Here is a 23,234-nt window from a genome sequence, read left to right as displayed (position 1 = left end):
AAGGTGCTTGCACAGCTGAGCAGGGTTCTTGGAAACTGTCAGCAGTCGAATCAGAACATATGGAGCTATTTATCAACGTTAACCTGACAGCTTTCAATAAATGCATGCAGAGGTGTTCATCATGAGTGAACACAGAACCAGAAACTGGAGCAGATGGTTTCTCCTGGAGGTTGTACTGAAGCTGTGTCCAAGCATGACCCGGTTTAAAAAGTCGTATGAACACACGGTTTTTACATGGTACAGGAAGGAAGAAGGGCTTTACACATCAGGTGTTTTCATTAATGATTTATGTTTTTTATTTACTCTATTTTTGTAAATACTTGTGTATTATGTAACATGTATGTTTGATTTAGTAGTGGAGAAGGGGTGGGTTTTAAAAAAAGCTAATGCTTCATCCTACTCCTATCAATATTGGTATCAGCCAATGTGTTCAAGTTGGCCGATATTTACTAATTAGCTGCCGCTGTTTTCAGAGCATTTTAAACGATCTTTCAACAACCAAATAAACTTGTTTTCTCTGACTATGTAAACACCAAAACTACCTAAGAAGAGTGAACTCTCTTCTTTTATGTCTCACTTCCTGTTTTTGATCCAAAAACAAGACAAAACGTACTTTTTTATCACGTTTGTCTCAGGTGCTCCAATCTTTGATCCTCTCTATGGTCATCTTTTCTTTAGATGGCGCCACTCTTTCTCTGAACTACCGTAATTCGTCATCTCAGATTGTTTTTTTATTCTTTTTTCACCAATATTGATATTGGTAAATATCGGTTATTGGCCATAACAGTAATATTAATATCTGATATCGGTATAGGCTAAAATTTTCATATCGGTGCATGCCTAATACTGTTGTCATCTTTTTAAACTATTCTCACTTTTTTTTTCTACTTTACATCTTGCATTATTTGCACACGTTTGAAAAAAGCAGTCATACATTCATGCATTACTGAAATCACAAAAGTGATCAAAAGAGCTGAGTGCTCGAACACTGTGATGTTTCCTTAACCGTCTGAATCCCAAACCCGCAGGTGGGTTTGGGATCAAGCAAAACCATTGGCCTATTCAAAAGCTGTAAAAAGTAGGGATGTCCCGATGTTACATTTTCACTTCCGATACGATACCGATACTGCAGCATTGAGTATTGGCCGATACCAATATTAATCTGATACGAAATCAGCATTAAAAATACATACTTTTATTATTTATTTTGTAGTATGTCTGTCATGTTAGAAAAGGCTTGATAAAGTGATATTATTCAAACAAAGAACAGTAGTCAGCAACAGTAGGTATGAGGAAAAATACGATATCAACATCAGACTGGGACACCTCTAGTAAAAAGTGGTGTTATCATCAGATTCTCTAGTTTCTGGGGGTGCCTGAATGTATCACACATGACCTCAGCAACATGCTGAAAACTGGTGGGAAAGAACAATGATGTTTGTGAAACTGCGTCCACATCTCGTTTATTTGCACGTCCTCTTTGAAAATCTGCAGAAAATCAACTGTTTGCTTGTTGTTCAGAGTTTGTAAAATGAAAATACTTCACTTTCCTTTGATCCAAGACTTGAATGTATAAGTGGTTTGTACATAGCTATTCACAGTTTTTATTGTTTTAGAGTAAATATTCAATTTCGGCCTTTCTTTGTTGAATAGTTCCTTGCATTCTGGTTATGTTATGTTGCTGAGACATTGTTGACTTACATCTGTCTTTAGCCCTGGTTCTTCTCCAAAATATTGTGATATGTTTCGTATATCGTGACATGGCCTAAAACTATCGAGATATGGATGAAATGCCACATCGCCCAGCCCTAATACTGCTATCTCATTTGACTGTTATCACAGTTTTTTTGTGTTTTTTCTTTCACTTTTTGCATTATTTGCACACATGTTCGAAAAAAGCATTCATTCAATCCAAAGCTCTGAGTGCTCAAACTCTGTGATGTTTCCTCAAAGGTTAAAAAAAGGTGAACAAACATTAAAACAGTGTACAGCAAAGCTTTGCTGGAAGGAATTGTGCAGATTTTGTTTTTGAACCGTCCCCGACACATGCCTCACCGCCCTGATTTTAATAGATTTTAATGAAATAAAATTTAGATGCAAATGTGATAATTCCCACCAATCCTGAATGGTATCCCAATTCAGTCAGAGTAATCCTATTATGATTTTTCCCCACATTGTGCTGCCCTCGTCCCGTGCATAATCATGTTTTGATTTAGACTGTGCACAGAGAAGAGGGGGAGCTGTTCAAAGAAGGGTCTGAAGAGAGGGAAGAGACAGCGAATGTGATACGCTCGGCTCTGCCATGAAACAAGATTTCACTCGTTCTGAACTGTAAAAAAAAGAAAATCAATAGGTAGAGGTCAGTGTTGATATTTTGGCAGGTGGATGAATCAATGTATTGAAAACACGGCTAATATTAGCAGTGAACCCAGAGGACGGCTGCAGCTTACAACACACGGCTCAGACTGATGGAAACTGAGCCAGGTGGGACGATGGAAATGCGAAACCTTGGCCTTACGTGAACTCACATTGTTGGTTTGCAGTACATTACACAACACAGAGATCCTTTGGGGCTTTGGTATACGATTACCTTCAGGTTTGAACATGACTTTTATGACCACACTGAATATCCAACCTTAAAGTGATTGAACAAGTTGGGTCCTATCACAAGGTTAAGGGCAGAAATTACCCCTACAGCAGTGTTTTTGTGCAGCAGAAGCCCAGAGCGCACGCACCAAACACGCCCTCCCTGCTCCTCTGCCGGTTTCCTCTGCACTCAGACAGGGCCATATTTTACTTGACCAAAAACACAAATAAACGGACTCCCACCGAAAGAATCTGATATCAGTCTACATTCACGTTTTTTTTTAGAGGATTTTCAGTGCGTTTCTTTCACACAAAAACACCGCTAAATAAGGCTCTAGTTCGAACAAGTACGGTAAGTTTACGTTAGCCGCTGCACATGGCTCTTTAATATTCACGTGAGAACTCGCCTATGATTGGCTGAGCAGGGAAGGCGTTTTAATATTCATGAGGAAAGTGGTCTGTGATTCGTGCTTTGCGATCATGTGCATATCATGTGGACGTGACGTCTCACGTGAGCCAATCAGAAGATGAATATCAAAGAGCTTCCGTAGCCACAGGAGCTTGTGTCTGAATTGTGCATCATGGCTGCTGCTAACGACCAACTGGAGCTTGAAGAGCCTCCCCCCTCGCTGTATAATGGCAAGTTTTTGGTTTAATAAACATGCTAAACAAGCTAATGGTTTTGCATTGTTATAATAATAATAATAATAATAATAATAATAATAATAATAATAATAATAATATCCCTTATTTAACCAGGTAAAAAACTAATTGAGATTTAAAACCTCTTTTTCAAGAGTGACCTGGCCAAGACGGCATCACAAATAGAAATAAAACAAATTTCAGTTACAGATACAAACAAACAACAAATATGAATGTATAATTACACAGTGCAGTCACAAGAACCAATTGAGCTAATTTTTACGTCTTTTATAATTGTTTTAAATTCCCCTAGAGTTACAAGATGTGTCAACTGTAAGTCCTTTTGCACATCATTCCAGAGTATCTGTGAACGTACAAAGAAGGACAATGTGCAATTGCATATAGGGAACAGTGATGAACTCGACAGCTGCAGCCAGTAATAAAACGCAGGGCACAGTGATATACAGTATCTAATTTCTTTAAAAACTGATTAGAAGTATTCATAAAAAGCAGGTCTCCATTGTCCAAGAAGGGTAAAAATGTTGTGGTGATCAAATGTCAAAAATAGCATGGTCTTTGATTTATCTGCATTCAGCACTTATTTAAGTTGAGTCAGGCGCGATTGAACAGCGTCAAAGACTGACTGAAGGAACTCAAGGGATTTCAAAACTGAGGGAGATTAACAATATATCACAGTATCGTCAGCATAGCAGTGTGACACAGTATTCCATACTGTACCAAAAATGTACCGAACCGTGACCCTAAAACCAAGGTACGTACCGAACTGTGATTTTTGTGTACCGTTACACCCCTACAGACTACCTGCGTTTCTTTATATCTGGCACGCCGTGCCCGCGGACTGATACACAATGAGAACTAGAGCCTTAGGCCCCGTTTACATGACGCCGAAAACGGTCAATTCCGCAAACATTTCGTTGCGTTTTGGCCTTCCGTTTAGATGAGACCACGTTGCATTTTCAGTGAAAATGCAATCTATTGAAAACGCTCCCCAGAGTGGAAAGATTTGAATCTGCTTCTCCATCCAGCCTAAACACAGAGCAGAGCGTTTCAGGGTGAAACGCTGACGTCACCGCATGCGCACTCGCAGTTTCAGGTGAAGGTTCCGCGCGCAGCCACATTTCCAGTTGAGCCATTCTGGTCCAGTAGGTGGCGGTAGTGCCCGTCATGGTTGGATTGCCGACCGTCTCACACAACAAAACGTCAGAAAAAGAAAGAACAGAAGAAGTGACTTGTCCTCCTGGAGTCGTATGAACGCGGATCGTTTTCACGCCGTCCTCATGTAAACGCAGGTGGCTTTTGGAAACACAAAGGAAGAATCTTTGCGGGAGTCTCCGTGTAAACGGGGCCTTATTTAGCGGTGTTTTTGTGTGAAAGTAATGCGCTGAAAATTCTCTAAATAAAGCATGAATGCAGACTGATATCAGATTTTTTCAGTGGGAGTCCGTTTATTTGTGTTTTTGGTCAAGTAAAATATGGCCCCGTCTGGTTTGGTGCGAGCGCCTTGTAGCCCCTGCTGTAGGGGTAATTTCTGCCCTAAACCTTGTGATAGGACCCAACTTGTTCCACCCTGGAGTATCACTTTAAGAGATCACTGTGGGATGAGTATTTGGCTTACAGAGAGCTGCACACAACGAGCTCTGTGAGCATTACTCTGATCAAAGGACATCTTCTCCCTTATAAATGATGGAAAATGTGCCTCAATGTTCTTTTTTTGAGCAGATTACCACAAAATGAGCACTCCGTAGTATAAAATGTTATTTATTTTAATAGAATTCCTATCTGCTCATCCCTTTAAACAAGTTCTTCAAAAGTAAATGAACACATTATCTTCAGAGCAGACCTTGACTGTGAAATTAATTCGACAACATAAAATCCTTATGAGGCATAAAGCTTCATTTTACACATAAATATCGGGTATTGCTCAGCTGGAAATTGGTTACTTAAGGCAACAAATTAATAAAGTCACTTCCTGGAGTCATCAGTGACAGTATTACCTCCAGAGCTGGCCGCAGCGCTCACACTTCTCCAGCTGCCAAGTGTGTAAACAAATTAATTGAGTTACACTTGATGATGAATTGTTAGTCAGATTTATTTTGGAGGGTTGGGTCATGTTCTGAGTAATGCAGGAGCTCACTTTTGGTTTAGTTCATCCAAAACATGATGAGTCATCTTTTTAAAATCTGCTCTCAAGATTTTAATATGTTCATAAACCACAGCTTTCAAAAAGCAATACTGCTGTGCCATAGCATAATGTACAAGGAAAGAATAAAATACAGAAAAATATGTATAGCTGGACATGTCAATACATTTAATGACACACTTCTTTTGTTGGCAGAAAGGAGCACGATACTGCAGGACTGGCTTGTTTTCCTTGTTCAGTGTGTTAACATGCACACTTGCACGCTCATTTGACTGTTACCACATTAAGAGTACACTCCAGGTATTGTAACCGAGACACAGTTAGATTCACGCATAATCACTAGTCAGTAAAAAGTCATGGAGATAAGTGCTTCTGTTTAAAATTTCAGACATGGTTCGTTCTCGAGGAAACAGCAACACTCAGTTTAATGATGTTGGGAAATAAAGGCCACCATTGCTGACACCGCTTACTGACACCACCCTTCTTCTCTAATCCCACAACAGATTCTTGATTCAGTTTTGATTTCAAAACCTCTTCAAAGACTACAACTTCCCTCTTTTCACACTGCGACCTTCCAACAGTCTTCCTTGTCACACTGTGTTGTTTCGAAATTAAAGCGCTAACTTTGTCATTGAGTGACTGGAAGTCTGAAACTACACTGTCACTCCCTTCAAGAAAACAGTACCTCGTCTTTCTCTTATTTTTTGTTGATCTGAAAAGTTCCCTTCACCCATGTCATCCTTGTCAATCACTTGATGGAATAAAAGACACAGAGTCACTGTTTTCAATTTAGCATTTCAAGTAGCAGACATGGGGGCACTGACAATGGGTTATTGTGCTTTGTACATCCATTAAAGCAAAGAAAACAACATAAAGACCCTGACAAGAAAAAGCTTTCTCTTATTTGTGCTGATGTCAGGATCACATCTAAGAGCCAATTCCAACAACCCTCCAGAAAGTTACCCACCCAACATGTAAACATATTTTATCAGGAGAGTCTTTCAGACGTGATCGATGTGCTTCTTTTTGAGTAAGACCTCATTTTGGCCCCTTTGATACCAGGGATGGAACGGTTTCTGAAAACAATCCAAACAGTTCGGTTTTCCTCTCTGGGTTCAGGGTGTGTGTAGGCTTTGTTCAGTTTGCGTTTTTCTTTTCCTTAATTTTACGATTCAGTTTGAAGCAAGTATGTAGATGACGCGCGGAGAAGATAGAGTTGAGGCCTTTAGGTTTATTTTTTTGCGTTTTTTCGCATCCACCCAGATCGTTTCCTGGGTAGTTTGACCATTCAGAGACGCCGTAGGCTACTTTCAACATCACATTTTCTGACATATTTTCTCCACCCATTTTGGGCGATGTTTAGTTGATGAATGAAGACTTGTGTAGATGTGTATTTGTGTGTGTGCACGCCATGCATACCTTTAGCACATTGACTGCCGGTGCTCAGGATCAATTGCTTGCTGATTCCATTTTTCTCATGCTGCACATTTTTCACAATTAGTACAAAATAAACACATCAGATTCAGTGTGCAAGGTGCCTGTGCGTGATTTTTTGGGGGATTACAGATCCAAAAATCAAATTTAAAAAAAACAAAAAAACAATGGACTTGGTGTGCAAAGATCTTAAGAGGATGTACCTGTGACATCGGGGCATTTTCGATTCACTATGAGCTCTGATGCCGGCAGTAAGAAAGTGGAGGATAAAACCAAGACTTGGAGACTTTGCTACATTTAATGACTTTTCAGATCCCCTGGTGAGTTTTTCTTAAGATGACAATTCTTGCGACTTATCTGGAGCTTGGAAAATCTGAGGTTAAAACATGTTTTGGTTGCCACAGTGGTTAGAGTGTGTGTGTCTCATTTACACCATTTCCACCTAACTGATGCTGGTGCTAGTTCCAGACCAGTGCCTGGCTAAGCACTGGTTCTTTGTGTCTCCACCAACAAAGAACTGGCTCCAGGTGCTTAAAACTGGTGCTTGGCGAGCACCAACTGTTTGCTGGGCCAGAGCTAAGCACTGATTAAGCACTGACTGTGTAGGGGGCCTGGGATGGGGCTACAGTGACCAACGCTCAGTGTGAAAAACAGCCATTGTTGAAAAGGAAGGCTGCTGGGTGAGTCGTCCATTGTTTTGTTAGTTTCCTCATTCATGATTTGAGATGGAGGCAAAATTAAAGCGTGAATGCTTGTCCTCTCTTATAGATCAGATCTAGACCTTGTCATTTTTTAAAACAGACTTAACAGCCTCATGTTATTTATCATTCTCTATAAGGAAAGCTGCTGTGTAAGTTGTCTGTTGTTTTGTTGGTGTTTACGCATTCATAACTTAAACTGGAGGTGAAATTGGAAACAAGTAATGAAAAACTAATCTCTGCCTAGTTGTTAGTGCTCCCAGGGCAAACTGTATGCCATCTTCCGCGCCATGTATCCCCAGCCCCCACCGCCACTGCCCCCGGCTACGTATGGAGTGAAGTACTGACGTTTTATGGTGACACAATGACGTGACACAATGACCTGGCACCGACTTGGCTCTTGGTCTATGGAAAACCAAACCGGTTCTTAGAAAGAACCAACTCAGCACCAGCACTGGATGAGCACTGGTGGAAAAGGGGTAACTGTGGTCACTTCTGCTGGTCCCCAGCCCAGATAAAGGAGGAGGGTTGATATTTAGACATAAAAAAACAGGAATGGACAGAAGGGAGTTAAGTTGTAGCTGTAAACATATTTATGATGGCAGCCTCTTTGTCCTCTTTTAAATCTCTTTTAAAGACATTTTTATTGATGTGCTTTTACTGGAGATTCTAGCTAAGCTTGTTTTAATTGCTAAAATGCTGCTTTTATTTTACCTTTAACGTTTTTCTTTCACAATACATGGACAGGATCTTAAATTCTTATCTTTTTGGAGTTTTAATCTGTTAAAATGTTTTTATTGTTTTTATTTATTCATTTTTCTGATGTCTTCCTTTCCTTTATTTGGTGGTGGCTTTTAGCCTTTTATATATAAAAGCCATCATTTCTTTAGTTTCTCATATTTGTCTTCTATTTCTCTTTTACTCCTCTTTCATTTCTTCTCTTTTATCTCTTCCATTGTTTGTTTCATTTTGTTGTGATTATTATTATTAATAACATATTTATGATGTTGTGTTTTACCTGCTTTCTGTCTTTCCTATGTTATTTCTCTTTTCTACAGAGTCCATGACAATCACATGCTCATGGATTATTATACAGATCAAACAGCAGCGTCATTTAGTGGCTTTTAGTGACTTCTGGGACAGCCAATAGAGACTTTTCTAACCGAGCAGTTGGCATGTTGAAACTAGCGATGTTTCACTTAGCTTTGATGATGTCTGAAATGGGAAACAGCTTCATTTTTTAAGCTTTTCATGACTTTACATGACAGAATTGATTAAAAATAATCTGTTAATGGTGGATTATTAGGGTGTATGATAATCTGGGGTGTTAAAAACAACAACAGTGTACGCCAAACCAAACCGAACTGTGGTCTTTGTGAACCGTTCCATCCCTGTTCGATACACAAAGTGCATACCATTTCGCTGCCTACTTATCAGAGCAGCCCATTTTTCTTTCCAACCCTGGTCCGACGTCACGTGTTGATCCTCGCATCCATTTTTCATTCCCTGTCGTCTTTCTCTGTGAAATAAAGGCAAAACGTTCCCAAACACAAGCATTAACCTAACACCATAGTTTGGTTACACGCAGCAGTTGGATTAAGTGCATGTCAACATACTGATTGAGAAATGCCAATACAAATTTACATTACATAATCAATTTCAATTTGATTATTTGAAATTCAGCTTCTGTTTTTAAAGATTCAGTCCCTGAAGTAAAAAAAAAAAGAAATGTGTTGGGTATACTGTCGAGATGTGGTTTGCTGCTGTGCATTTTCTATCGCTCACTGACGGGAGTACATATCTGAAGCGAGGATAGTATGCATCCTGATTGCAGTTTGAGTTTTCACAGACTCCTTTTCAGGCTCACATGATCTTCATGTTGAATTGTACAGGCGGCTCAGTCGGACTGGCCTCCTCAGTTTCGTCCTTTCGTGGAACGTATTCAACCTCTATACTCGACTTTGTGTTGTCCTTCCCTCTACTCCAGAGGAACAATATTACAAGACAGAACAAGACAACTCCGAGGAAAGAGATAAATCCCATGGTGGTTGCGATGATGAGCGTCTTTACATCAAATGGGAATGGAACCGAGGCGCGGGTTACATTGGCGCCTTCATCGCTGGGCTGGTTGGAAATGAAGGCGAATGTCTTATTTGGCTGGTGGGGCCAATTGGGGGAGTAACTATGCACAAAAAGGTGGGCAGCTTTGGTGTCATTGCCGGCCGCATTGCTCGCAATGCACAAGTAGGTGCCGTTATCCTGGATCTGGGAGTAGCGCACCTCCAACGTGCCATCGTTAGACACAGAAAGTCTTGACCCAACAGTTTTGGTAGTAATGTATTCCTTTTTAGGAGAAAGCCACATTATCACAGGGACCGGATCTCCCTCAGCCTGGCAAGAGAAGTGAACTGTAGTTCCCTCATCCACATGGCTCTCCTCAACCTTGTAATCCACAATCTTTGATTTCTGGCAGGTGAAGTAGTCAGCCGGGAGGACATCTGGGAAGTCCTTGAACTCTTTTCCTTGCACGATCTCAGGTGAAGCGCACATGGGCTGTTGTCTGTTGAAGTTAAGCCTCCACCGCCGGCGGAAGACCCAGAGCAAGCGACAATCACAGGCCAGGGGGTTGTCGTACAAAGCCAGGGTCTCCAGGTTACCCACCGAGTGGAACACAGACTCCTCCAAGGAGCTCAAACTATTGCTGGAAACATTGAGGACACGGAGGTGGTTGAGTCCTCGGAAAGAGTAGGGCTCGATGGCGGCTAATCTCCCTCCAGCCAGGTGGAAAGCCTGCAGCTTCTGGAGATTGTGCAGTTGGTTCCCTTCGATGGAGTAAATTGGATTGAAAGACAGATTCAGAAACCTCAGATATCTCAGGTGACTTATGGCTTGGTACGGGATGACGGTGAGATTACAGTTTGTGATTGACAAAGATGTAAGGTTGAGTCCAAACAAGCATTTTGAGGTCATGGTATCCAGGACAGGCATATGAGAAATCTCCAGCACTCTGAGCCTGTACAGCCTCTTGAAGGAGTAATCCCTTATGACAGTAACATTGAGATAGCGTAATCGAAGTGACAACAGGTTATGCAGATGGCTGAGGGCATCAGTGGGCACTGAAGCCAGGTTGCATCCCTCAATGTGGAGGCTTTCAAGGTTACTGAGGCCATGAAATGATCGGGGTGAGATGAACACAAGGTCGTTGTCCCCCACCTCCAGAGCCCTCAGGTTATACAGCTCCTGGAACATATAGTCAAGCAGGATGACAATTTTGTTCTCACTTATGTCCAGCTGCGTGAGGTTGGTCAGACCTGTGAACACCCCGAGCTGAATCAGCTTCAGCTGGTTGCTGCGCAAGCCGAGGATCCGCAGGTTCATTAGGTTGCTGAAAGCCCCGGGCTCAATGGACGAAATGGTGTTTTCGTTGAGCTGCAGATCCTCAAGCTGAGGGTAATTAATGAACTCCTCTGGACCGAGAGTCTTTAGTCGGTTCTTGCTGAGGTCTAGCAGCTTCGTCTCGGTGGGTATCCCCTCGGGAAGAGCCGCTAGTCTCCGCCGATGGCACACGACTGAACGCTCCTGAGCGTTGCAGTCGCAGCGGGAGGGGCAACCGGTGGTGGAGCCAGAGAGGACGGTGCCCAGCATCAGGATCAGGATGGGCTGCCAGCATGCCACCAAGTAGCTGTGCCCTCCTGTGTCCCCGAACACCATCCTACTGCTTACCTGCAAAACAGACAAGGAAAAAAGGGTCGGTCGGAGACTTGAAAAACACATTAGAGCAGCATGAAAATGATCATTTACATTTCTATACAACTTCATAAACCTTATATTCCACCTCTGATAATATTTTGATTTGATTTTACATCTCATTAGTTTCATTTCCATTTGTGACAGGGAAAATATGACTATATTATTTACTTAAAGCAATTTCTTTGGGATGAAAATGTCTCAAAATATTGTACAACACTTTGACAAGCCGAGTAACATGATGATAAATAACACTCTGTCAAGTTTCCGACACTTTGACTGTGATCCCCACCCTGATGTATTTGTTACCCCTCTGATCTGTAATTAATCAGCTTTCATAAAACTTTTGAAAATCCCAACTTTTCCTCCATCGTCACACCTTCACACAGACACAAACCGCCTGCTCCTCTCACATTTTGTTCGCTTCCCGCACAAAGTAATGAAATCAGCCAATCAATAGAAGGGCTTGGTCAGACGACGTGACCACCCTGCTGTGATTCAGACTTCACCGCGTGCTGAAAACAATTACTTCCACTATCACTGACACGCTGTCTCCGCTCATACTAACTATTTTTAATTAGAAGCCTCCGTCTGCCGTGCTTGGTGTGGACAGGGTTGGTCCGAGCATCCACAGAGTTAACACAGCCCAAGCCATTGCTGAGCTGTTGACCTTGCAGTGATATAAAACAGAGATTGCTGCCAAGCGGTGATAAATGGAGGGAGGGAGGTTGTCAGAGGACTTTAAACCCCCATTTGATTTCGACTCGGGGGAACTTTAACTTGCTAAAACCTTCAAGCTCTACTTCTCACATCAATCATGCCACTTCAGTCGCAGCCACATCTGTGAGATCCTCTCAGAGAAGCCACATGCAAAGCGCTCCAAAGTTCAATGTTTTATCATATCTGTTATTTTCTTCCCTCTTATGCCTGGTCTTCTTCACAAAAAGAAAAATATAAGACGTATTAGTTTGGGGTGTGTGATATGATGATCTCATCTCAGATAGTGAAAGATTAGAAAAGGGGTGGCCGACCTACGCTTTTTCATTTGTGGCTCTTCAATTCATTCATAATATCTATCTATCTATCTATCTATCTATCTATCTATCTATCTATCTATCTATCTATCTATCTATCTATCTATCTATCTATCTATCTATCTATCTATTTGTGTGTGTGAGTGTGTGTAGATATGAGTAATGGTGTACCAGTCAATCTAAAATATTGACATATTGATGCCAATGTTGGGATCAGTATTGATCAAAACTTTGGTGATGAGATTGATACTTAAGTTTCAGTTTCTTTTCTTTACATGAGCTCCTCGATAGATAGATAGATAGATAGATAGGTAGATAGGTAGATAGATAGATAGATAGATAGATAGATAGATAGATAGATAGATAGATAGATAGATAGATAGATAGATAGAATTTTGCTTTGAAGTTTCCTGGATTACAATGTGACAATGATCTGTTGAAGCACGGACATCATAGAGCTAGCCGTAGTGCACATTCTATCCCTTGCAGTTCTGTCTGCGCTGTATGGCTACATGCCCGTGCACAGCTGCATCCAATTTTTTTTTTCTGCTGAATCACACCATTTGCCAGTCTGCTTCATGTTGGCACTTCAGACACATTGATGAACCAATCAGAATGAGGTGTAGGCAGCGTCTTGGTTTGTTTATCTCACTCCCCACTTAGAGGAAGCATGGCTGCCAACAAATGTGAACTGGTTTAGGTTCTCCCAAAGCAACACAACACAAACAGTCGTTTGCAAAATTTGCACCGAGAAAGTTCATACTCCTGACGAAAACACAACAAATCCTTTTAACCACTTGAAGAGACAGCACCAGAATAGTCTACTCAGGAGACCAACAGCTACACGGTCATTCATGCAGTCGAAACAAACATCTTCGATGCAGGTATTTGATGAGGGTGCTCGGTATGACACTACAAGTCAGCTCTGTGAAGATGAGACTGAAGCAGGAACGTTTTACCTTACAAAGGATAAAGTCCCTATATGGCTTAAAAATCTGTGAGTAAAAACAAAAATAACTGCTTCATTTTCCTTTTCACAGTGAACAAACATATTCAGCACAGATTTTTGTGGTTCTACTGAATTACATTGCTCTTTCAGCGTTAAAGCAGTAACTCAAGTTTAAATTTTAATTTTATGCTTTTCAGTAGGTTGATTTTTTTTGTTGACGTTAAATCTTTCGAACAACTTTAAATGAAAATCGGCCTAAGTAAAGTTAAAGTCACTAAACTAATAAGCTGCCTTGATGAGCTAACTGTTATGTAGTAAGTGTGCACCTTTCCTTAATGTTGTGTTCAAGTTGATTTTCATTTTGAGTTAAAAAAAAACATATAAACAAACAAAAGAAAACAATAAGACTATAACTAAAAACTAAGAACTTAACGTAATGCACATCAACATTTTTGTTTGATTTTAACTTTACTTGGCACAATTTTGCCAAATTGTTTACCTAAATTAAAAAAGTGTTCAAAAAAATACTTTCTCAAATGATCTTTTATCAATTTTTTTCCCATTTGGAACTTTGGTTGTAAAGAGGTAAATCGTTTTTTTTACATAACATTTAAATCTAATCTAAACCAGAGCTGTCAGGCAATTAAAAATTGATCTAATTAATAACAGGATTCGTAATTAATTGATTAATATAATTAATCACACTTTAATCTCATATCTTCTTAAGGTCACCAAATAAAGAATTTGATATCTGGACTTTACGAAAATGTGACTAATCAAACAAACACATGAAGAAAAGAAGATTTATGAATCCACATTTTTTTAATTGGCCAAAATTAAAATTTTGGCCAATTGAAAAAATGTTCGCTGCCATTGACGTTGTGCAGCTGTTTATTATATTGAGCTTGTCAATCAAAATCCTGCTCGTAAACTACTGTGGGTGAGAGCGGTGTGCTCTTTGGATGAGAGCTCAGCATGGATATGAGGAGAAGATGTGAGATGACTGAGGCATAGTGAGACGCTGCAAGTCAGAAAAGTTCAGGCAGCTCATGCTCCAACTGAGGATGTGTTGAGGTAGTTTATATGGTGATTCTGCAAAAATAAAATCATGATTTGATTTTTCTTATACCGCCCTCCCCTGGTATTAATCTTTCCGTGTAAGGGAGCATCTAAGGTCGGAAGTTGTAAAAGATGGTGCAGGCCACTGTACGTGTGATATGGTTAAGACTGGCTTTGTTGATATAACGAAGACTTAGTCTTTATTGTTTTTCCCCTTTATCAGCACGTAAGGGCGCCTTAAGCCCTGAGGTTTTAAATAATAGAGCACAACATTACTGTATGTGAAACAAGAGTTATTTTTTATCTGTACAGCTGCACCTCTGGGAAATTAATCTCCACATTATCATGATATTATTAAATGATAAACAGCAACGTAAAGATGAATATCTTTTAAATCTCAAAGTGGGAATTCCATTATGAGAGCTTAATACAGTCCTTGTCCAAATGTTCACCATAATGAACACTGTCATAACACATGGGAGCTGAACAGGCGCAGCTTATTCTTCCTGTAACTCATTCACCACAGGAGTGGTTTTTGTAAAAGGGCTTCAAATGATCGGCTTAGTGCTTGTTAGGACCACTTTGGCTGTCTACCATAACGCTGCAGCACTAACACAAAAAAAAAGCCAACCTGATAGTGAGTATTAGAATGATCTGTTATTCCACCGACACAAATGACACATCACTCCGAGTGAATTAAAGTCATGGGACGGAGGCAGCTTGGATTGTGGTCTGAGCAGCTCCAATGCAACACTAATTACAGCTTTCATTTTCACTTCCTCCAGAACTGTTAATTTCTGTTGGCTGCATATGTCAGACACGTCGGGCATCAGTCCAGTGCGAACGGGGCATTGTGAGAAAGCAGACTCTCCGAATGAAAGCGGCTGACTATCGGTTACTCCCTTGTGATATTCCCTCCTGTTTTATCTTCCACCAATTTATGGAAAACATGTACAGAAGGCTTTTCCGACGGGGCGGGGAGATGTTTTCTAAAACAGCCTCTTCAGTGCATTTGCAGACTAAAATCTCATGCATAGTGCAAGCTCAAGTTTAAATGTGATCCACTGTGACAGATGCAAAAACCTCACCGTGAAATGAAATATTACTTCGATACTGGGAGCAAAAAGCGGGTGACAAGTTTATCTGTTTGACGCAGAATGTGATTTTATCTCGTCAAGTCAAGGATGTGAATGAGGATGTGGGTCACTGGTGTCGTCGCTAATCGGAAACAAGCAAAAGCTAATGCAGAGGTGATTTTCTTACTGGAGAGCCATGCATGATTTATGATTCATGGTGTAGTAAGAGAGTAAGAGCAGGGGCTTCTATCTTTGTAATCTGGCCTCACAGCCCAGATCTAACTGTATCACCACTTTGTTTTGACCTTGAGCTGTAATTCTGGAAAAAGGAGCTGGCAAATAACCTCCGGATAACAGCGGCAGTCTTTTCTATACGCCGCGTCTCATTTTTGGATTGGAATTTCAAGCATTTCTGTGTTTTAAGAGAACAAAATGTCACTCTGTCTCAGGCTGTCACTCACAGATCCTTCTTTTTTCTTTTTTTTTGATTGTTTGGCGCAGAGAAAGACGCGCCTTTCCCTCCCTGCTCACATTTTCTCCACGGACCCCTCACCTTGTCATAGTCTCTGCCCCTCCATTAGGTGGTTGTTGCACGCGCCCTCCCCCTTTGGTGCCGCGCGGTTTGATAGCAGGCGGACCAAAGACGAGAGGTGTGCACCGTTAATGGGTCACAGAATGTCTGCAAGCAGCACACCGACAAATGAGCGGTATGCTTGAGTGCATACATGGCCTCTGGTTGTTTTCAGTTATTGTTAAGTACCTCTGTGTGTGGCATAATGTAGGAGGGACTCTGGGGTATTTACATTGCTGGGGGAATGTGGGCCCTTATTGAGTAGTATTGAGTCTTTTCTGAGCACAGAAGCCAGAAATAATAATGTAAATACTTCATGAAAATTTAATTAGACTGTGCAGACGCAAAATCTCGCATGCAACCAGAAGTTTTTCCATCATTTGCAAAGATACGCTGCTACTCTACTCGTCTGTCATGTCCCTGCAGGGTTGTTTGAACTGGTGACCGCTGTCATGAATCATCAAAGCAGCCTCAGTTCTCGGAGTATTTCCCCTGATGTGGTAAATAATTTAGCTGCTTGCTGTGATTGACGTGCATGCGCTTGTGACGGAAAGATTTGTCTGGTGTTTCTTTGGGGTGATGATGATAAATGCTGCTTTTGTTGGTTATGAAGATGTAAGCTCCATTTAATGAAGGTTTGAAGCCTTTTTCTCATCTCTACACGACTTAGGGTTTAAGATCTATGGGAAGTATCCGCCTGGGGATGCAGAGATCCAGCTTTTTGAGTCCTGATACCAGAGCCACCTGGGCTGATGCCAATTGATCTGATACCAGTATTAATTTAACATTCTCTATCTCTTAACATAAAGTTTAGGCAACTTCAGGCTTTTCTAACTATGTCAACTAAAGTGGAATAAAAATGTTCCCAAACTGTTTTATTATTTCATGGGATTATAAATCAGTAAATGTGTGGTGAGTACGTCTACAACTCTAACAGGAATAGCATTTCAGCTGCAATCCTCCGCAGTGGATCAGAGGAATTAAAATTTCACATTTTGCAAGTTGCTGTCAGAGTTTTTGGCAAAACAAGCTTAGAAAACCTTCAAACTGCTGAGTTCTCATCCTTCATGCTAGTTCAGTTCTGCTTGAAGTGAGATATCCTCAAAAACTGCTCCCCCTGGTGGCTGGCTGCAGTATAGGTAAAAAAAAAAATCCATCTCTCCAGTCATTCCAGATGGGCTGTGATCAAACTTTAAAAAATTATTACACCTGGTAGAAATGTTTCTCACGTCTGATTGTTGTGGTGATTTGAAGATATTATTTGGCTGCCTTATATTCAACTCCTCTTTTTTCTAAAAAAGTTTTGTTTTGTATTAGTTATGAGGCTAAAAAAAAGGTTTTACTTAACGTTTAATGATGATTGACAGCTGATGTTTTTGTGTAATTTTTTCAGGGATTGTAAAATATGTCGGGAGGTAGAGTCAAGAAGAGATTAGGCTTTCTGTGTCTTATTGTGATGACTCTGAGATCGTGCTTTGTGTAAAAAGATGTTTCCACAAAGGGCAGCCAGTGTGACCGCACCCTAACTTTTCAAGACTATATCAGGCCGGTACCTGATCCCAGGATACTGGTGTTTCTCTTGCGCTGCCCTACCACTCTCTACAAGGAGGATGGCAGGGGGATATTAAACGAGATTCTGAAACATCAGTTTGAAACTCATCTCTTTGTTTGTTTTTAAAGATCAGCTTAGATATTTTCCTGCTGAAAACCAATATCTTTAGCATTTTTGCTTAATGATAACCTAATTGATTCTTCACACTATGTCAGAGCTGCCAGACCTTACACAAACTAGTCTGCCCCTGCTATCTTAGCTTAGCAGTTAGCTAGCATTTCCTAAGAAAACTCTGGTTCAAGATTTTCAGCTAAAAGTTTTACTGAACAACTGAACTCACAAAGAAATGTACATTACTCTCGCACAGGAGATTCCTGCTAAGCTCCTTATTTCCCAAAAGCAAAATAAACAAAATAGCATTAGCTTGATGCCATTGTATATGGGAAACTGCATAGATATGCCAGCCGTTAGCATACATCTGTATGAATCTGGCTTTATCACAGACACATATCACAGTTAGTTGTTGTTAAAATCACTGAAAACTCCAAATGTCTAAACAATCACAGGCAAATAAAAGAAAAGTTACGTCAAGGCTCATGGCTGGCTTCATGACTACGGCAAGGTTCCAAACAACTTAAAATATTGCTATAACCACTTCAAGACACTAGATGACCTACTTCTGTCAATTTCATGTTAGAAAACAGTACATCAACGTCACATAATGTTTTTTACTTATTTCTGTATATTTACGCCCAGAGATATCCAGATCCAGTGACCAATTATATATTTATTCACTTATAAACTCAATTTAATGTTGACCCAGAAATCCTGTAAAGCTACTTTTTGTACAGAGAAAATTCACAGGAGGAGTTGATAAGTGTATCAATAAGGGTATTAATATCTATAAAACTTATCAATACCCTTCCTTAATGGTGTGGCGAATCGGCTCGGTTCCCTACTCTCTGTGTGTAGTTGTTGTAGATGTTTGTTATGCTAGTTTAGCCTAGCAAAGTTTGCACATGACCTTAGTTATGTTTTAACATCAGACATCCAACAAATGATCTTTCTGGTCCCAAATTTTACAGAACAAAACCAATTGTCTGCTAACTAGTGTGACGCTTTCATCTTTCATTTTGAACAGACAGTTAGCAAAGTGAGCTTCAGGATGCTAACTTTAGCTGCAGTTAGCCTGTTGTTTTAGCCTGTAATGTTATGGTAAACGAGCTTCTCTGTTTTCTAAACATTGTGCACTCAGAGCTCGTGGCGCCGCTCTCAGTGACGTGGAAGAGTGGGGCGGTATCAGCGGTGGCTCATTTACATATGAAGGCCACGCCCACTAAATCAGAGCGTTCTGAACAGAGGGGCTATGAGAGCCTGGAAACAATGCTGCTGTGCTTGATTTATTGGCTTTTTGGACCAAAACATGTTACTACCATTTCATGAAGACATCAATGATCCATGTTAAACTGCAGAAAAAGAGCAGGATATGGGACCTTTAAAACAAGGATGTAGTCTCCCTGACGACACCTGCCTGTTTCTGAAACAGAAATTGAAGCAGATCGGCTATCGTGGCCATATTGGTAGTGGCAAGGGATTGGGTGAGCTCGCGATCTTGATATCCTTCCTATAGTCAGCGTCAAGCAGACACTAGAGAAACAGCAGATTTTAGCACTTTGGCATTGTCTCATTCTTAGACTGGAGGTTGCTGCTTGAAAGTCACAGACAGGAAGTAACAAAAGTTCAGACCTCCTCTGAAGTGTTGTTATTCTCAGTGACGTGAGCGTTTAAGAGCTTCAACCGGATCAGCTGGAGATCCGAATTCACCGTCATATGACGAAGGTAAAAGTAACATGGGGTGGGATTTCAAAGAGCTGGTTTACTTCCAAAGGTTTGCTAATGGCATGTAGTTATGCTAGTGCGCTATTTGGCTTTTCAGTCCTCAGGATTAGACCCAGCATGGAGTCAAAAAGGTACCACCAATTTAAAGCACTCAAAAAACACCCACTATGTTCATTCAGCTCAAAAATACACCTAAATGCTTTTTTTTTTGAAATTTTGATAATGAAGTTAAATACCTGCTTTCACACCTTTTATGGAATATGCATGTCTTAGCGTTTCCTGCAGCCCCCCTGGAGAAAAACCCACCAGCCGCCGCTGCTGCTTCCAGACGGAGTATAACAAGACTCCATCTTCTCCTGAGAGTCAAACACACACGCCCACAGTTTCTTTTCTACTTTCCTCATGTTTGTGTCAAATGCTTCCATTTCTGTTTATGACAGCTCATAAATGAATTGTTCTCACCACTTTAGCCTTCATTATTGATGTGAATCATGTTCTCACTTGCACCTCTCTTTTTCGGGGCTTTTTGTTAAGTGCTAAACACACCTCTCAAACTGTTTTTTGTGCTTTTGTTTTTTTTATATAACAACTGTTCAGGGAATAGTACAGATGAAACAAAAAAGAGAAAACAGCTGCAAAGTAACAGGGTAAATATGTTCAAGGTTTAAGCGATTTAAAACTGCTTCCACTGGCGTGTTTGTGTTCGACTGACAAATTTAAAGCAAACACGAAAAAGGCGCTAATCAAACAAACAAGAAAACATTGTGGGCTGCATCAGAGTAACAATGTTTGCAGGAGATTACAGTGGACGAGTCTCCTCGAGCATCATGGCAGCGCTGTGGGGGACTGAACTCCACCTGCAGGATGTGATATCTAAAGAGCAAACATCCCCTCTGCTCCCTTTAAGTGTGTTATTTCATTATCAACACAAAAGCTCCCATCTTATGTAAGTTAATCTTCTTAGCGAATCAAAATTAGCTTCAAAGTCATCACATTTTAAATGGTTTTCAAACATCCAGATGAAAGCCGAGTCCCAGGCATGTGCATCCAAACATAGCTTCAAACACCGACGACATCCACGGACCAAATATAGCGACAATGACCCGCAACAATAATGAAGTTCCAACAAATATTTGCGGGGTAAACACAGACGCATCAGGACTGTACTGCCGAGAAGGATGCCAGCTAATCTACATCCTGCAGAAGAATGAGCAGTCAGATATGAGAAATCCCATAAAAACAAATCCTCCATGGCAACCTCAGATAAATGCAACACCCCCTGCAAACCGAAAAAAGACACGGCATGCCCTGTTGATCCACGACGCCAGGATGGAATGAGAGGAGCAAAATGGTTCAGTGCATGGGAACTACCCCTGTTGAGATGCAGAAACACACCTGCATGTGGTCAGTGAACCATCAATCTCTCTTTTTATCCTCCAGCTAACAGGGCTCGCAGCCAAGAGAAGTCATGCACTCGTGCCTCTGAAGTTTCTGCACAGTAGATACCCACGCTAATACACTTATTTATTTCTTTATTTATTCTGAAGGGGATGGTGTCAAGAGAGATTAAGGGAGTGCGGTTAATTGCTGTGATCGGCACAAGGACAAGCACATGCACAGAGGTCTCTTTTCAAAGGAATGGATCATGTGGAAATGGAAACATCTAAGGACGTTTAATTACCTGTGTCACGCTGCACGTCTTCATAAAGCACAATGTAGCCTCTCTGATAGTCGAGCTCAAAACAAAAGAGCTCAGTCTGACGTTTTTAACTTCCGCAGGGAACTGAATAACCCCCAACTTTGTGAACACGACACACCTAAACACCTCATGCTCTATAATCCAGGATAATGGGTTTTCAGAATCCAAACTGTTTCACTGAGTCTAAAAGATTTACACAAGCATTTCCAGTGTTTTTCATGAAAATTAGTTTTCTGCAGTGTTCTGCAAAGAGATGTTTTTTTCCAGGCTTATTAGGAAGCAGTTCACGAGAAGGAAGGAGGGAGACGGAGAGGTGTGCACTTACAAAGCTGTGCTCCACTGAGGAAACAATTATGACCACAGAATCATAATATGTCCATAATATTATTCGCAGCAAAGACAAAAAGAGGAGGACAGAGGGGGATTCAGGTGGAAATGTCACCTGGTTCGCCCTTTGGACAGAAAACAAGACTCATCCAGGTTTTGGAGAGTTTGAAGCTGCTCTGAAGTAGCAAATTTAGCAGTTTCAGTTTCCTGGCAGATACTGCAGCTTAGGGCCTGGGCCATAAAACAATGAAGATATATCCCAAAATAACTTTTCCTTGATAGAAATAGAATTTGTTCGTGTTTTGACTGACGTATGACTGGCCAATCATATCTGAGTGCAGGAGACACAAATGTAATCATTTAGTGCCTGAAACTGTTAGCGGTCACTGTTTTAGCGCCTGAATTTAGCATGTTTGAAAGGCAAGTGCAAACCGGCACAGTGTCCAAAATAGTTAACTTGAGTTAAAGTCTGCAAACAAAAGTAGTGTGATCCTAAAAATGTAATTAAAAAAATGCAATAGCTTAATAAATTCTAAATGCAATATGTTTTTTAGAAGATTAGGTAGTTTGTACTAAAATGCAATTTATGCAATAAACATAACAATATTAAGTTGGCATAACTTATTCAAATTATATACAATGAACATATAAAATGAATTTACACAATATAGTAGCAAAGGTTTAACACATAGTTAATATATATACCTAACATTACAATAAAATAAAATAATAAAATAAAGTATGGTAAACGTGTATAAATCACTTGCAGTAATCGCAATTTTAACTTGTGCAACTGATGTGCACCTTTTTTTAAGCAATACAGACAGACTTTTTTTCAGTGTTACACACAAATGACTGAGGTCATTGTGGCGCGGAGGTGCAATGAAAGACGAGGGAGGTAGAGAATTGCTACAGTTGGACTGTCAGAAATAAAAATAGTGGAGACATATCGTCTATCCAACAACGCTATTTTCTTTCTGAGCTCTGACTTTTTTCAACTGGAGCTATGTGTTTTCGATGGCTGCACTAGTCTCCACCTAACCTGCGTAATAAACATTCATCTCCTGCGATCTCCAGAGAGCACAGGAGATGGACCTCCCTCTTCAACAACTCGTGGCTCAGCTGAAGGACCACTGCCACTGACTGACCTCCAGACTGTTGCCAGGGCATTTATGATCAACGTCAGTCCGGACACAGCACCGACCAGCTTCTTCATGTGAGCAAAGATGGCCTGAGTGTCACGTTGGACCCAGCTCTCATCTCGTGTGCAGCAGCTTGTGACCCTAACGTCTGAGTTCTCCTCCTCTATGGCTTCACACTTCATTTTTCCTTTACAGTCACTTGAAAAGGTTCATTAGTTGTACTGTTAGCCCTTTATGGTAATAGGGGGGTGGGAAAAACCAATTCAGTCTTCCCATTGGCTGTTGATAATATAACAACCAATCAGGGTACTGTATTTATTTATAATCTATCCCACTTCATTTGCATTAGGTCCACTAGGACCACTAGGAACTCTTTTGGCTTTACTAGAAGTGTTGCTAGTAGACTATAGTGTGCCAAAAACCTTTACTAGTTAAACAAAATTTTGGTTTACTAGTACAACTAGTGATGTTAAAATGTCTTACCAGTAGTACTAGTACGCTGTTTGTAGTCTACTTATACTACTGGTAAAGACAAAAGAGTCACTCGTAGTACTAGTAGACCTAATGCAGATGAAGTAGGAGGGACTATAAAGAAATACAGCTCCCTGATTGGTTATATTACAAAAGCCAATGGGAAGCCTGAATTGTTTTTTTCCCCACCCCCTTTTTTAGTCGTACTAATAGGTTTAAAACATTCTACTAGTGCTACTAATTGACG

The 23,234-nt window shown here is 40.6% G+C and overlaps 1 protein-coding gene across 1 annotated transcript in view; it reads right to left on the bottom strand.

Moving 5' to 3' along the window:
• Positions 1-4,991: 4,991 nt before the first annotated feature.
• The window catches only part of lingo1b (leucine rich repeat and Ig domain containing 1b), a 37,955-nt gene continuing 19,712 nt past the window's right edge, over positions 4,992-23,234 (bottom strand). The window contains exon 3 of the mRNA XM_074667006.1: positions 4,992-11,244. Within this exon, the coding sequence (XP_074523107.1) occupies positions 9,385-11,244 (1,860 nt within the window). The 3' untranslated portion in view covers positions 4,992-9,384. The remainder of the gene's footprint in view (positions 11,245-23,234) is intronic.

This window comes from Halichoeres trimaculatus, unplaced genomic scaffold (genome assembly GCF_033239565.1).
Source record: "Halichoeres trimaculatus isolate MK-OKI-2021-1 unplaced genomic scaffold, fHalTri1.1 fHalTri1_scaffold_3, whole genome shotgun sequence".
Classification (NCBI taxonomy): domain Eukaryota; kingdom Metazoa; phylum Chordata; class Actinopteri; order Labriformes; family Labridae; genus Halichoeres; species Halichoeres trimaculatus.
This window is presented reverse-complemented; position numbering and strand designations above follow the sequence as displayed.